Below are 16,816 nucleotides of genomic sequence, written 5' to 3'. Positions count from 1 at the left end.
CTAACGCTCATATCAATGCAGGAGAGACGAAGACAGTGTATGTATGTCCCGAGACACGCGTGTTCAGGACATGGCCTTCTCTACACACGTCCAGGTCATGGTGCAAACAGAGCTACAACACTAATACAGCTGCCATGGATAACACGGGTCGCCAGTATTCCCACAAGGGCTGCCGTCGCGAGGCAAAGCAAGGAAAACGACTCTCAGCCCAGCCAGTCCCAGCAATCCCAGTCCTACACGGCGAAGTTACGGCTCAGATTGGAAACAGTGCCGTCTGTACTCCGAGCAGATCAGCCACTGAGAGGCGTTTCAGATTTCAAATGAAAAGAAATGCAAAACTGATCAGGGCAGGTACCACATGGAGGCTGCGGACATCGGTGCAGCACTGCAGTTGTGTGAAGTGAAGGATGCCCGGGGGGTGTGCTGTGAGAATACACCATCGATTTGCTTAATTACTCCCAACCACATTGGTAGTTTAACTGATTTTTTTATTTGTGTATTCATCAATTCATTTATTTGCTACAATCCAGATTTCCTCTGGAGAACAAACATGTTTCCCTGTGGAAATGTGGACAGTTGAGAAATGTATCAAGGCCACAAAGGTACATAATGAAGCCGTACAGAGCCCTTGTTAGGCCGCCGGTGAATTCCCCAGAGGCCGGTCTACAGCACAGTGCTGCTAACATACTTAGTAATTCAATACAGTACACGTCCTAAAGATGGTATAAAACATTTTTGGAAGAAAAAACAAAACATAACAATGGGCAACTATTTACAAAACATTTTAAGACAAGTTTGTTCTCGGTCACATGATGTTTGTTTAAAAAGAATCTGCTCTAAACAAGAGCAGGTTGACTTTTTTGGCACAAAGACAAAGTACAAGAATGTGTACTAGTCCATAAGGAATCATCCTAAACCCCCAAACTGCACCTTGCTGTCTCAGTGCCTTCTTGTTCGTTGTTTGCTTCGCACAGAAAATTCCACGTGGAATTCAGGAACCATAAATACGAAATGAAACTCACTGCAAATTATTATTTCCTTTTTAAACACATTTTTACAGAAAAAAAGATAAATAATTAACATAATCCAATTAGCTTAAGTGAAAACCGCTGTCCCATATTATATAAGAAAGCTTATTACTTTTTCAGAATGTCTCCCCCCACATAAAACCTCAAAGCAATATGTAAATTTTCATTTATAAAACTATACTGAGGTGCATTGCGTACAGCAATTGTGCTAAATACAAAAACAGCAAGAACCAAAAAAATATATATACACATACATATATTTATATACGGAATATACACACACTGAAGAACCTGACATTGTGGGGTTTTTACTTATTCCTCACAAAAGAGTGAACACATGCATCCTGAAGAAAATAAGTCATTTTGATTTGATCACTTCATAATGAAACCGGGTGCAGTAAAAACAAAAACAAAAAAAAGACATTACAAGCCACTGAGGGAAATGTTTTGAGAGGGCAGTCTGTTGTCAGCTTAACAATTTCAAAGAATAAAGGCAATAGAGGAACCCTGGTCGGCCTCGTTGACAGTGGTGTCCTCTTAGATCAGCACTAAGAGGAAGGCCCTGCAAGCTGAACTGAAGTCTGTCTCCTAGCTGAAGAACCAGACGGATCTTCCTCCCAAACAAGGAATGAAATCGCACAAAACACAAAGACACACCTCAGATTATGAGATGAAAAGGGAAAACGGCCTGAACTCTCCGGCCATCGATACAGACGGACAGGACGAGCTCAAGTGCAGCTGACTTGGGTGTAAAGCGTTTTGAAGGAACATTAAACAAGAAAAGCAGCATTTGTTTGCACAGGATGTAATTAAATATAGTTTCCGTGCCCTCCATGTAGCAATGAAGCTTATATGCAGATTCCTTTCTGTATTAAAAGTAATGATAATAATAATAATTGTTCAATTCAACAGTCCTCTGGATTGCTGGGAGTGATAAGTCAGTGATATGCTTATGCCCGGTACTAGCAATCGTCACTATTTACTTTCCTTCCCCCAACAATCAAGTGCATTTGAAATCAACCACCTGCCCTCTTATCCCTTTTTTCTCCTTTGCTATCCTCAGATCTGCTCAGGAGCTTGCTATCCCATAATGCAGTGCCCTGCAGAACTCAACGGTCCGTATAAAGAGATCAAACCTAGCTTTTTGAAGATGAAACGTGAACATAACCAAAAAGAAAACATACAAAATAAACAGCTTAATATAAACCAGTAAAGCAGCTGATTTCTTGTTGTCTGAGTGTGTTCGCTTGATCTCCTCACTCTGGGGATGAGGGGTCGTCGTCCTCTTCCTCCTCATTGAAGGAGCAGGGGGTCCCTCCTCGCGACTCGGAGCAGTGGGAGGCCGTGGTGCTGCTGGAGTGCCGGCTGGAGCGATTGAGGCACCGGCCGGTGGATAAGGCCACTTCAGAGTTCACGCACAGTCCCGGGAGCGAGCTGCAACAGAGACAGACAGAGAAACCCTTATACATCTTGGTCATCTTTGTTCCTGCTCCCTTTAAAACAAATCCATCTCTGTAAAAGCAACACCTTTTTCATTTCACAAAAAAACCTACTTTAGATAAAACAGTTTTGCAACACACACCCCTTTAAACTCCAAGCGGTGTTTTAGTGTCCTGAACACGCACGTTTAACGGAAGCCATTTCAAATGCAGCCAGATGTTTAGGAAGACAGCGCTGGGTAAACAAATAATTCTGCAAACATCCGACGTTGAACCCTGCTAAGCCCTGATAGCACTTAATCGATTTCTTGCAGTACAACTAATGTCCTGACCCGATTCCACCCATCCCTCTCTGGACACCCAGCCTGCACTCTCACATAAGGCCTTTACTGACTGAGCCCTCTGGGAGCCGCTTCTCTCCTCACGCTGTGAGAACGTAAACATGCCTTTTCCCACTGACAGCGCAATCTTCAAACAGACTTAAAAGGGCATCCTCTCTAACTAAATGCTACTGCAGTTAAGCACAGGCCGGGGCAGCAGGGATAAGCCAGGCACAGAAAAACAGCTGCTGAGGTAGACAACACACACACAAGACAACAACACATTTCTTTTAAGCATGATACTTCAAATAGCTGTTTGAATACACACCTTATATGAGCGAGAGATACGTGGTTTCCAGCACCAAGGCCTTGCAGCGTTTGATCTTTACTGCTGGTGAAGTGTTCTTGATTTAACCAGGATGGGCCTTTAGCCATACCTGTGTGAAAGACCAGAAAGAGTGGTTTAGCCATTATAAAAATATGAAAAAGATCTGAGGACTACAATATGCACTGAACCCCCCTGCAGTGAATATTTGTTTTAATCATTTCTAAAATGCTTACTATATCTGTCCTTCTGCTAGGCAAATCTAGTCCTCCACCAGAGTGAATATAAGAACAAACAAAACAAAAAAAAAGAAATCCACCTCCCACTTCTATATAAATCAGACGTCGGCTGTGCTCTTGCATCTGCACTCTGTGTGCACGCTGGCCTGCTTCCAGATTCTCACCATTTAAAAACAGCATCTTCTTCTAGCTGGAAATTGCCTCCCTAATCCAGTTCTAGTCTGTACAGCTCTCTCTTTTATCTGGCGGTTTACAACTGCCCCACAAACGCCTTTGCTTTGGCATTGTAACAGGCCCAGTGTGTGCATTTCTGTGACGTGATTCTTTTCTGAGGCAACTGCTAGCCTTGGCAAGTGACCACCCAGGCTACTGCACCATCGGGCAGTGAACTGAAAAGCAATAAAAGGACTTTATACTATAAAATAAATTACGTTAATAAACTTGAGCTAATGCACTAAAGGTAGAGAAGATGTGAATATCCCAGAGCTTTTTTTTCTCCCGTGCTACGTCCGTAATGTAGACACTTCTGAGCTCAGAAATAAAAAATCGGCCTCTGGCTTTTATGATTCATCAGTGTTGTGGTGAGTTGGACTGTCTTCTCACTGAAGTAGTCATCACTCTGCTAATCACCACACTGTTAATCACCGCGAACTGTAGTGCCTCCTGTAATGGTTTCCGGGACGGGGATTTAAAAAAGCCGATTTTCAGAAACCATGTGCTTTAGCGCCTGAAAAGCTAGTACAGTGACTCCCTGTTAGCGATGACTACAATCAATCAGGCAAATGACGGAAACCAAAAAGGCTTAACTTGAATGTTAATCAGTGTGTGTTTCCAATGGTGCTCATGGAAACTACAAGCCAGCTCTCTGCCCCAACCGATCTCAATCAATGACACTCAACGGCTGGTCTGAGAGAGATCGGAGGCTGATTTATAGAGGCAGGCTGTGCTGCAGGCTTTGTCTCCACCCAACTGCAGGGGAACAATCCAGAAACTGCATCCACCCAACAAGGTCTCATCCCACGTGGATCGGTTTCAACATTAAGCACCCCATTTTCATAAATACTACATCGGCACCGTTACATGCGCTCTACCGTGGTGAAAGGTCCTACCTGCAATGTAACTTTCCAGCGATTTTGGCACCAACGATTTGGCAACGATCAGGTTTTCTTGAGAGCACTTCCCGTTCTCCAGCCCTAAGGACATCCCCATCCGTTTGAGCACTTCGATGTCATCGTGAATCTCAAACGTGTTGTCAAAGTTAAAAAGGTATTCACATCTGCAGAGAAATAGGAAACAGATGTTGAAGAGTTTTCAAGACTGCTTTCTCCACAGAGCATAAAGATTCCAGTTGACGCGGCTCAGTTAAAACTTGGGGGGGGCAGAAAGGATAGACAGACAGACGGGACAGAAAGGCCGATGGATAGATTGAAGAGGTCTGGCCGATCTGCAGGCCCGCGCCTCGGTGCTCTCCACACTCACTTGTCGCTGGAGATGCTGCAGTCGATGACGGTGCGCACGCTCGTGCTGAGGATGATGAAGGGCAGCTGGATGACCGAGCTGGGTGGGGGGGAGCTGTGGCTCTGTTCCTCCAACCGCTGGTTCCGCTGGACCAGGTTCTTGAACGCGATTTGCTGTGGAACGGCACGGCGTCAATGATCAGACACACGGGAAGCGTACATCTGGGGTCCGTATGCCGCGATCTGCCACAGGGTCCCGTCTTTTGCGTATTGTTTCATTTGTGGCTCTCGAAATGCCAGTGTTAATTGACCTTGTGTTTCTTTTCACAGGTTGTTTAAAATGCTAAAGAACATGCATATGCAGTTGATTCTTATCGTGTGTAGAGGAACTAGGATCTTTTTTTTTTTTTAAATGGTCATTCGGGACATCTGTTTCACACAAATTTAATGTTATATCACTGTTCATATTTAAAGTTGAATTGTTAGCTATACAATCACAAGAGAATGTAAATTCATAAAAATAAGTGAAAATCACTAACAACTGTTTGGAAACAAATATAAATGTAAATGCTGTTTTTTAAGGGCTTTTCACAAGGTCACAAAAGGATCTAACAATTACAGAACTCGCCACGATCTAAAAAATTGACTAAAACACAGAGGTAATTCAATACAGTTTTAATGCAAAAAAATCTTTAAATAGTCTGTGATTGCAGATACTACCAAAGACAAATTTAAATAATAATTGAAGAGATAATAAAGTATGTACAGTATTACTATATTATAGCAACTTGTAGTTATTTGGATGGTGGGTAATCCCTCCCATAAATGAACACTGTAGCCAGACCCTTTGCTGAAATGTCTGATTATGCAGGCTGGGGAAATTTAAGATCCATTGTCCGCACAGGGGTTAAAAGTTTCACTTTTCATATGGTAATTAGCAGCTGACTCAGTTCAGTAGGCTTTAGATCTCCTTGCCAAAGCACTTAAAAATGTAAAGACGTACCTGCAATATCAGTTCTTGTAGCTGGGCCCTCTTCTGTTTTATTCGTTCCATCCTTCTCTGTTTCTCCAACTGAAAGACATTCGAAAAGCATCGGTATACTGACCATGAACCCTCTCGCACACCATGTTGTCTCCACCTCTAGTGCAAGTCCATCTCCATTTTACACGTTTAGCTTTTTAAATCCTCGTACTAGAATACACACAGACAAACTTGACCAATGTGCCGAACATCCAAGAGCCTATAATATAGATATGTGGTATATTAAACGATCTGACGGGCAGGTTTTAAAAACGGTTTCCTTCCCACAACAAACAAAATGGACTCCTCTAGTGCTGCCCCTGGTCTCTTCAGTTTCCACGTCTTTAATTGTTTGTGCAGTGCTACAGTAATGAACTGCAGGCATGAGGCAGGTTTCTGCCAGACCTCAGTTTAACACGTTTCTGCCGGTCACGTACAGAGCAGTGCCCCACGACAGCGGCCTGCGAGCTCCGCATGACGAAGGACAGCGCGTGCAGGGGGCTCTGGGGCAGCAGACTACAGATGTGAAAGAGTGCCAGATGTGCTAACGATCATTGCAGCACTGTGGTGTTCAGGGAATACGGCTCTTCCACTCTCATTCAGACGCCTCTGCAGGCAAGGTCTAACGGGCTTGTGTTTTTTTTTATAGATCCGTTCAAAGAATATAAAAGGGTAATATAAATAGGTCCTGGAAGAATTCTTCATATCCCCATGGTTTAAACCGAATATTCAGGATTAGATTAGTTTAAATACGCCTGTGTTAATAGAAAGTGTCAAATTAATTGCTGCAAGAAATCAAATCAGGCACGGGCTGAAGCAATCAAATAATAAGAAAATAAGGATGCAAAAAACTAAGACACAAAGAACAGTTTTTATGATGAGTCCTCATACAACACAACAATATGCTGGGCTTATCATAAAAACTTTCAAACTGATGTTAGCGGGTCCAAGCAGGGGACTGGGGCGCCTCTCACCTCTAGATTTTGACATTCCTGAGCTGAATTGGTGGGCAACCCAATCCACTTGATCTCTTTCTTCTCCTTGGAGATGATGTTCATGGCCATGAGGACGTTCAGGGCATCGTAGACCCGACGCCTGATATTCTTCTGATCGTACACCTGCTGAAAGAAACAAAAGCCATACAAAACATGTTCATTTAACTGGCAATTGTCATTTACTTGGCCGTACACACACTGACCAACTATTCATTTCAACTGGAATATTCAATCTCTGGGACAGAAAGCTGCTTGTGTGTGAAAAGTAACCACAAGCCAGTTTAGCTCTTGTAACAGTAAGAAGCGAAACTCCCATCATTGACTCCCTGTCCTGTATCCCATCAGGCTGTCACAATCGCCCTGATTCTGGGTGATAAGTTTGTTTGGAGTTCGACAAGCTCCTTCCCTAAAGCCTTATAAGGAGAGCGGCCACATACGAATCTTCCCAGAATTTAAAATGACAAATGCTATGAGGTGAAGTTACATTCGTTACAACCTATGCACATGTACAGATCGACTGTGGATCTCATTAGTAGATGTCAAGTTGCGTGAAAGCTGCTGTAGAAAAATTACAGAGCTAAGGGACTGAATATTATCCCACCTATTGTAAATCTTTTTTTAATTATAATTTAAACATTCCGCAGAGAATAATCAGATTAATTATGCACTGAGCTATTTCAGTCATCCTGTCAGAAATAATACTGGAAAGTATGCGTTGGGGTCTTTCCAGAATTTGTAGGGAGCTCAACAATTAACTCATTTAACCCTTTCATCCACATTAACAACAAAGAACTCACTTGGATTCTTTATAGTTTTGATCCCAAAACTATTTTAACTTAACAAATAATACATATTTCTATACACACACACACACACACACACACACAAATGAATGTGCTTTAAATTACCAAGATTGATTTACAACTCAGTGGAGCAGCTGTGACTTAGTTCTGTGATGAATAAAACGCACACATGATCAAATCTCGTTAAAACTGCACCAGTGCCTTACAAATCATGGTGCCTCATTACCATAACCATACAGACAGAAGTCCCACACTACTTACAGAGTCGGCCGCCATTAGACTGCCGGAGTTTGTGAATTCGGCCACCAGCTCATCGGCGACTTCGTTGTAGGACGTGGTTCCCTTCTTCTGCACTTTCTCACAGACCTTCATGGAGAAATGCCGGAGACCTTTGCCATTCTTGTCACCCTTCTTGAGTCTTTTACTGAGGGGGGGGAAGCAAACGTAATCAGTTGTACGCCTTTATTTGGTTTATTTTTGTTAATTATCAAAGGGGACAGATTGTTGTGCTCAGTGAGATATTCTTGCGTTGTATAAAATGCTCTCTCTATTCCAAATTCTCTGTTCATCTCGAGTCCCTCCCTGCCCGTTAGGACATAGCAACACCAGGCGTTCATACAGAGCCTGAAAACCCAGCGTGCATATCTGAAATGCAAATTCAGAACTTCATTTCCCCGTAAAAGGCTACATGTACTTAAGAAAACTGCGTAATGCATAAAAGAGTGAATTTAGATACTACTTTGCTTAGAGCAGAACCATTACTTCACACTAACACACATTTCCAACATGCAAATAATCTTTTCTATGAGTATAGGTGTGGGATGGTTACACACAAATCCTTTGTTGGTTTACAATGAAACTTTAAACTAGACGGTTAATGAAGTGTATATTGATAAATCCTTCTAATGGATTAGCAAACAGCTGAAGGTGTGGATGTTCTTAAAGAGAGACGCCTCTGTATGACACTATCCTAATCAGTTGATCACACGGACTCCATAACAGAGCTGAGCAGCAAAATGTCATTGAATACCCAAACAGAATGATTTAATGTGCTGCGTGGCCTTTAGCCTGCGTACACCTAACCAGACTGCGCTAGAAGAATAAACCAACATTGCTTTATTAATACACTGCAAAACCAGCACAGACACTGAAAGAAAAAAAAAAAAGAAAGAAGAGACCTTACGTACTACATTGTTATGACAGCAAGGAAAAATGAAGAACAAGAGCAAAATGAGATCAGCCGAGAGCTGATCCCGATTTGTGCATCACGTAAGAGCCTGAAGCACAGTGACGAGGGAATTTCAGTCTGAATTAATGCAACACACATGCATACAGACCAATTCACTGCCCTGCTGATGTGATTGGATTTTGTGAAATAAATAGTGAAAATCTTAATTAAAATCATTGCAGCACCACTGCAGTAGGGAACATTACATAACTAGACAGCCCGTGATTTATCACTGCTGTATGGGTGCAGGCAGAGAAAATGATTAACGGACACAGCCAGTACCAGCGGTCACTCCCTCAGAGAGAATAGAGAGGGACTGTAGTAGTTGCTAGGTGGCAGGCAAAGCTTTCCAGTTGTCAAAAAGCATTAGTTCCAGATTCCCAGCCCGGAACAACTTGGAACTAATGAATGAAGGAAAGAAAGAAAATGGCAACTGCACACTAGGTTGTGTGGGCTGTGTGAGGTTAAAGGAGCTTGCTGGATAAAATAAAAATAGTAACACCAGCTAAAAAAAACAAACCGGAGTAGAACAGCTTGGTGTAATGAAATATTGCATCACTTTTACATGTCATTTTCAAATTTGTGCATCTGACTCCAGGCAGACCTTGGCAAACACATTAACTGGGACAATAAGCGAAAGAAGGGCAGATATAGTCCCCCTTGTCTACATAAATCCCAGTCTTCAGCTGCTTGCCTTATTGTAAATGGCCTGCAAAATCAATAACAACATCAAAGGCACACTCTTGCACAGGAAATTAATTACATTATGCAGGATTCCTAAAACAATGATGCAGTAACCCCATCAATAAAATTAATTTCCCTTCTTTATGTTTCTCTCCCGACACCCTCTCACAAGCTGCACATGGAAGTTCGCTTTATGTGTAAAAATAGCAGTGCGCTTAATGCCACATTTAGTAGAAGCTACTGTGATATTCTAATTGTGCTACAGAGACCTCCAGAAATAGTGAAACATTAAATGGCATCTATGGTACGAGTCTCAGTGAAGGCACAAATCTTCAGATGCTGCCACAAGGCATTACAGTTAATGTCTTAATGAAAGTGTGGGATAGAGGTGCACGTAGGGACATCAGACAAAACAAAAAACAAAAACAAAAAGGCTGCGAGAGCACCTGGAAGTCTCCGACCTCTAATCTCATCACAGGGAAGCACAAGGAGACAGGGCAAAACGGGACAGGAAAATTTCATTCTGTGACGTCAGTACACGTTTTCTTGGTTTCCGAGCTCCTGAATACCAGCCAGACTTGCCCTGATGTTGGGGGCCTGCGTCTCCACGTGAGACAGAGAGCGAGAGAGAGAGATTGCTTGCTGTGAGAAAGTGAAGTACATGAAATATAGAGAAGGAGCAGCTGAGTATTCCTGGAGATAAGAAGGCCGATGATATGCCAAAGGCTGATGATGAACTACGAATGCATCCTCCTTCTCAATTATTAATACATAAGACACAGCGGCATGAAACCGGAAATTCAGCCCTGAAAACAGGCCTGTGTTAAATTTTTCACGAGGCAGCATCATTGCATGATTCTTCTAAGGTCGACTCTAAGACATATCTGAGACATAATGCCAGGCTACCTTGATTACTTATTAATATTGGGGCTAAAAAAAGTGTGCCGTGTTAAAAGAAATGTAACATTGACTTTAGGAAGTCCTTAACTGAAGCAGAACTGAAGGGACAGGGTCCAAAACAGGGATCCAAAGCACAGATCAAAACACAAGGAGCAATTCTGTTCAATCCATCATTTTTTCTGGTCAAAAAACAGAAGACAAGTTGAATGTTTTCACCCCTGAGTGATCTCCTGTTAAGTATTTTAATACACCATTCAAAAGCATTAGACAAAGCAAATGTTTGATGATTGTGACTTAATCTGCACACAGTCCTGGTATTTGGGAGATACATGTTCCATGTCTTGCATTTTAAAGCCTTCTTGTCGGGTTTCTTTTCTTCTGTTTTTGTAGATAATCACAAAGCACTATAAATAGAACTTGCTCTTGGAATGCTTATGGTTGCATATTTAGTCATTTGTATTGGGTCACTTCAGCACCCAGTAATGCTATGATGCATGTACAAATGAACCTGAAAAGAGGCATGCTTCAGGGCTGTAATATGATCATTTCTCTTTCATTTTTTCCTTTTTGTACAATGCTGCTGAATGCCAGATTGTCCATCAACAGATGTTATAGTTACCAGCAATTTTCCTTGCATTTACACATCAGACTGCAACAGCCATGTGGAATCCCTGCATCTGTATGTGGCCGACTTGATAATAAACTGTGAATGGTTTAAGTACCATGTTTTGAAGATGGCTGTGGAGTAAAGTAAAGTAAAGAAGTAAAAATGGAAACACCATGCGGCCGTAGAGTTCTAGTTCTTGAAAGTTCTAGTTTGTGGGAATTTCACAAATGCATAAAAATACAGAGTATCCTTTCTCTACAGCTAAATTTGGAGAGAGAGAAAAAGTCTGTAAGCATCTCGGCAAATGTAAGTCATTAAGAACACCACAATTTAAAGATTTATTTGGTTTTTCCCCAATTATTCTCAAAAGCGTGGATACAAACACAGTAAACCACAACAGAGAAACTTTGCATTTACCTCTGTCTCCAAGTGGGAGAACTCCCATGTCCCTAGTTGGTTCAGAATTCAGACTACAATCGTGGCCATTGTTTCAGATCACGCTTGACCATTTTAGAATTGCAACCAATTACATGTTTTTCTTCTTTTTAAATCAAGCCTGATGCCTGAATAGAGGAATGTGCTTCAGCTTTTGACAGATTTAATGCGTGAAACACATTCACAGAGTGAACAAAGATAACCTCTTGCTTGTTAGCCAGAATGCACGTTACCTAACACACTAGATCATTTGCCCTGAATCATGGACTGTACTTGGACATGGACTGCCCAACACAACATATTTACTCACCATAGGGCGGGAATATTTACACCACTTAATAATTACTTGCAAGACAGCAACAGATGTTTGCTTTAAAATGTACAGCGCTCAAAATATACTGCAACCACTTCTTTAAAAAGTCCTGGAAGGAGCTTGCATCTAACCAAAATGTCACTCTTTTGACCCCACTTTAGGCAGCATTACAAACAGAGACATTATGAAGAGCCAACTTGCTGAAAATAAGTAGCCCATTTTTCCTAGATTCATAATAGCTTTGGAAGAACTAGACTTCACTGAAGAGATCTGAAAATGGTGCCTGCCCATATTCTCATTGCAGAGATCCCAAATTAGCCATCTTGGTTTTTTTGTCTGTTCCCAAACATATTGTATTTAAGATCATCAAAAAAAACAATCTTGAAAATGGCAAACAATGAGTACAGTGGCCAGAAGGCAGATATTGCATGACCCATTCTGGAAGGATGCGTGTATGTGTGTGTATGTTTGCGCGTGTGTGTCATGGGGGTGGGAGCAATTTACAAACACAAGGACACGCCAGCGCTCCAGAATTTTAACAGGCCCAGACACTCCGATGCACAGCAAAGAAGATTGAATCTAGCTGGGGGAGGAGACGCAGGCATTTTATATATATATGAGCTGTTAAAGCAGAGAAGCAGATATGCCTAATGATGTCAAAACATGAAACTTCACACGGCACCCCACTAAAGATCACCCACTCCAGAAGGAAATAAACACAGGGCACACTAACCTTTCCACCCAAGTTATAATTACACACAGAAAAAATACTTAAAAGTCTGCATTCCAATCTCAAATTAATGACACAAAATCTGTTAAATAAATACTTTCATGAGGACAGGACTGTCTGTATAAAAGGAAACTGCTGACATATGCAGCAATACGTATTAGTGGAGAATCTAATAATTGGCTCTAGAGTTGTCACTGCGTTCCCACATCTACAGACAGAGGATTCCTCACCAAAGACCTATTTTTATCTCAGATCACAGATTACAGGGAGCCGGCCATGATGCGCAAAGAATATATAAAACCTGCTTATATAATCTTCTTCAAATAGATAGCTGGGAAAGGACCAAATATGTTGCTTCAAAAGAATATAATGCCACTTACCTGTCTGAAAAATCTGATTCTATAAATTCATGAGTCCGCTTTCTGGGCCTAAAAGAAAAGCAAAATAGAAAATAATAAAGAGAAGCACTTTGCTAAATTACTGTTTTATTAGCACATCTAAGTCTTAATTGTAAGGATGCATAATACAGTGCATTAATACATTAAAAAACAAATTAAAAACAGAAAGAATCAAAACAGATGTTACAGTGGCGTAAACACTCTCACACATACACACACCCTCACAAAATAATCTCCCTTCAGGATTAACTAGATTTTAATATCCAGCGACACAGACCATGCACAATCTCTATGCTTACATGCATCACAGCGGGAGGCCGGCCCTAATTGCAGCACACATCCTCTGGAGTGACATGCCCCTTGACGTACCTGTTGTTTTCAGGTTACACCACACAGTATTTGCTGACTGCAGGTAAGAAACCAATTCTTTCTGCTTCACTTGCTGACAGCTGCACATTTGTTTTTCCCAAGGAGATTTCCTTACTGCCACTAAGGCGTATCACCCATTTTGTATTTTGTACAAGGGCTTCAGTCACGCTACATTTTGCTAACCACACTTGAATACTGCATGTGCAGAAATCCTCCCTGAAACCTTTAATGAAAGGGGCTGCAACCTGAAATAATACTGTATTATATGTTCTCGATTCTGCAGGATGAAAAACATACATTAAGAGCTTCAATCTGATTCTCCAGTAAATCTGTGTCCCATGATTTACGGGATCCTACATGCCGACAATAGCAGTTAATGTCTAGGGATGATGACATGGGCTGATGACATGGTTTCACTTGATTTTGTGTCTGTGTGTGTGTGTGTGTGTGTGTTTCCACGAATGCTGAACATTCACAATCACACAATGAAAACAACAAACCTGTATTTCGGTTTAATTGATTATGCTCATGTTTAGATCTCCCATTCTGTGCAGCATGAACTCTTGAGCTCAGAGTCTAACCACAAGATTAACGGTATAACGCTGTTACACATCATGTCATTTCAAACTTCATCTGCCCCGCTCACAGCGACCTAAACCTTGGCCTGGCTACTTTCCACATATTTTTTAATTAAACCACGATAGAAGACATAAAAGATAAATCAACACTAAAAGGGACCGAATCCTTGCTGCCACAGGTGCACGACCTCCCGTGTGGGAAGGTTAGGAGTGGGTGGCCTCTGGCTGAACTCAAGGGCTGGGTTGCATGTGAACAGAGAAACACACTGAAACGGGGATGGGCCCCTGTCCAAAGGAGAAGCTAATCTTGGGTTTTTTGAAGGAATAAATCCTCCAAGGGGATCACCTATGTACAGTTGCTGCCTGGTCTACCAGCTCCTGGTGTAAATAAGATAACTCTTGGCAGTAGCAGCGTAATCCCACATAAAGATAGCACAAGGCTAACCAGTGTCACAGGCAAGGGAGGGAGATATGAAGGATGTGCAAATCATTTTTAATACTGATGCACACAGTGCTGCTGAAAGTGCTTTTGGAGTAGTAAATATTTAAATCAGCAGGAATTGACTCTTGGGTCCATCCCCGTCCTACTCAGCAGCTCAAGTGTGTGTTTGATGTACTGAACGTGTGAGTGTATTCGGGTCCTGTGTTCAATCATGCAAGGTTAAGGAGGAAAGCCACATAAGCCACTCGGTGCTGGCCACAGCGCTGGGAAATGAACCGAGGGGAGTCTCACCCGGGGACCCACTCGGCACCGTCCGTCAGGTGGCTCTGGGTAACCATGGCTGGCGTGTGGATGAAAGGGCTGCCGATGAGAATGCTCCCGGAGTTCGGTACTCGCTGAGGTGTGCTTATAATCTGAACAAGAAAGCAAAGCAGAGGAAAATTAGACGTATAGCATCATGTTTTTTGTTTTTTCCTGTTTACAGAACAGGCTTTCATTAAGTGGGAGGGAGAAAAGGCAGACAATAGTTAGTTTATACCCACTTTCCAGTTTACAATCTGTCACAGTGGGTTCCAAAAATAGCACGGTCGAGGATGATTGGACCTCACACACTGTCAGCTTAGATAATTTAAGAACAGAGGCTTTTTGATGAAATTTATTACTGCAGTTTTACTTTGAGTTGTTATTTTTATATATATATATAAGAAATAAGTTCATTAGTTTGTGTATTTCTGTCGGTCTATTTGTACTGCCTGGAGGGCGGCAACCATTAAACATTTATTTTCTCAGAATCGTTTAAGTTTTCTCTAATGGTTCTCTCATTTTACTAAACTAGACTATCAAGCAACTGTCTGCAGCAGTCTTAAATATCCGTGCTGCTTATACATGTTCTATTCTGTTTAAAAACCTTTCAATGACTATGTAAATCGTTGTGTGGTGATCTGATCTTGAAGAGTGCTACACCAACTAAGCTAAACAGAACAAAACTCTGACCCTGAAATAAACGATTATGACACCATTATTGCCACCCTATCCTTTCCCTATAGATGCAGACCACAATTCCCTGCTCCTCTAAGAATCACACCCAATCCTCCCTCCGGTATGAATCCGTGCTCCTAATTCCTGGGGACAGCACCAGCAGTGTGTGGTACAGCAAGGGAGGAGGTGCAATGGCTGACTGATTTAACCTCTTACATAAAAAGACGCAAGTTCATCGGCCACTAATGTCATTTCATGTTGTTAAACAGCTTAGTTATAGCTCAGAAGATGTAATGCGGATTAGGACATCCAGGCCGCTTGTAAACAAGGTAGTGTATAAGTTAGAAATAGCTTCTGTAGTATATATGCCCATACAAATAGTTCTTACCTAATAAACATGTCCAGCTTTAATACTGCACACATAAAATTGGGAACTCTTTGGGGGAATATTGCAGGACGTGTACTTATAATCCCCCTGCGCCAACACACACACACACACACACACACACCTTTAAGGGAGAATTGTAGCTCTTGAGTGGAAACCTACTTTTCTACATAAGTCTCTGTGTGTCTTAATTTGCCTGTCTTGACAATTTTGAAAAGCTCAGCGTAGGGTTCTCATTTTCGTTGCTTAGAAACAGGATAATAAAAAAGGCCCTGCTATTGCTACACAGAGACTGTAAACCAGCTTTGAACAACTTAAATCCAGAGACTCATATTTGCGCTTGACATTTTGGTTAAAAGGATTTGAAAACAGTGGACTTCCAGGGCTGACTGAAACACTGTGCCCTCCTCACACTGAAAAGTGCAACAGAGCTGTGCCTGAGTTTATGTTAAAAGACACCCAGTTAAATAATCTATTCATGTAACATTACCTATGTTTCTTGAAGGATTATCTATAATTTTAAGATAACACAATGCCTACAGGGGGGAACCTCTCCGGCAGGTATTTTCATGTATTTATTTCTCATAATGTAACAAAAAAAAAAAAAAGTCACGGCTTTTTATAGAATACAGGTTTTCTGTTCTGTTGTACAAATAGGAGTGGTCGTTTTCAAGCAACTATAATTTTAGATTTCATCTGCAAGACCTCTGATACACAAAGTGTTCCTTCAAAATATAGGCTATATCCAGTACTGCACCTAATCTGATCCAGAGTGAAAACCCAACAACAACAACAACAAAATAAGCCATTATTAAGAGGTCTTAACTTAAACTACACATTGACATGACATTAACACGAAGAAGCATGCCTATTTCAGATGGGGTGGCAGTCCAATATTTTCCATAGCCCCCAATTTGAATCTGTTCAACCAGCTAGAATCTTTAAAGAAAATATACCATTGACAAGGTTAATTTAGAACACTATTTAGTAAGCTGAATGAATTGCCAAATAACTGTTTCAGATGAAGGACATGAATAATTTCAGCTACCACTGTAAGTGTATGTCAACACTAAACAAAGTCTATGAAGAGGAGCATACTTTACCAATACAAGGCTTCCTGAAATGCCAGCCTAGAGCGACAT

General features: G+C 41.5%; 1 protein-coding gene across 3 annotated transcripts in view; it reads right to left on the bottom strand.

Annotated features, from left to right (window-relative positions):
- Nucleotides 1–467: 467 nt before the first annotated feature.
- The window catches only part of tfdp2 (transcription factor Dp-2), a 34,410-nt gene continuing 18,061 nt past the window's right edge, over nt 468–16,816 (bottom strand). For 2 of the 3 annotated variants that reach the window (XM_066709628.1, XM_066709630.1), the window contains 9 exons: nt 14,603–14,724; nt 12,905–12,952; nt 7,889–8,051; nt 6,804–6,950; nt 5,812–5,880; nt 4,831–4,982; nt 4,461–4,627; nt 3,116–3,224; nt 468–2,462 (listed from right to left, as the gene is read on the bottom strand). In XM_066709628.1, coding sequence (XP_066565725.1) covers nt 2,285–2,462; nt 3,116–3,224; nt 4,461–4,627; nt 4,831–4,982; nt 5,812–5,880; nt 6,804–6,950; nt 7,889–8,051; nt 12,905–12,952; nt 14,603–14,724 — 1,155 coding nt within the window. In that variant the 3' untranslated portion in view covers nt 468–2,284. The remainder of the gene's footprint in view (nt 2,463–3,115; nt 3,225–4,460; nt 4,628–4,830; nt 4,983–5,811; nt 5,881–6,803; nt 6,951–7,888; nt 8,052–12,904; nt 12,953–14,602; nt 14,725–16,816) is intronic. The other variant, XM_066709629.1, reaches the window with a different exon arrangement.

The sequence above is a fragment of the Amia ocellicauda genome, chromosome 7 (genome assembly GCF_036373705.1).
Source record: "Amia ocellicauda isolate fAmiCal2 chromosome 7, fAmiCal2.hap1, whole genome shotgun sequence".
Classification (NCBI taxonomy): domain Eukaryota; kingdom Metazoa; phylum Chordata; class Actinopteri; order Amiiformes; family Amiidae; genus Amia; species Amia ocellicauda.
This window is presented reverse-complemented; position numbering and strand designations above follow the sequence as displayed.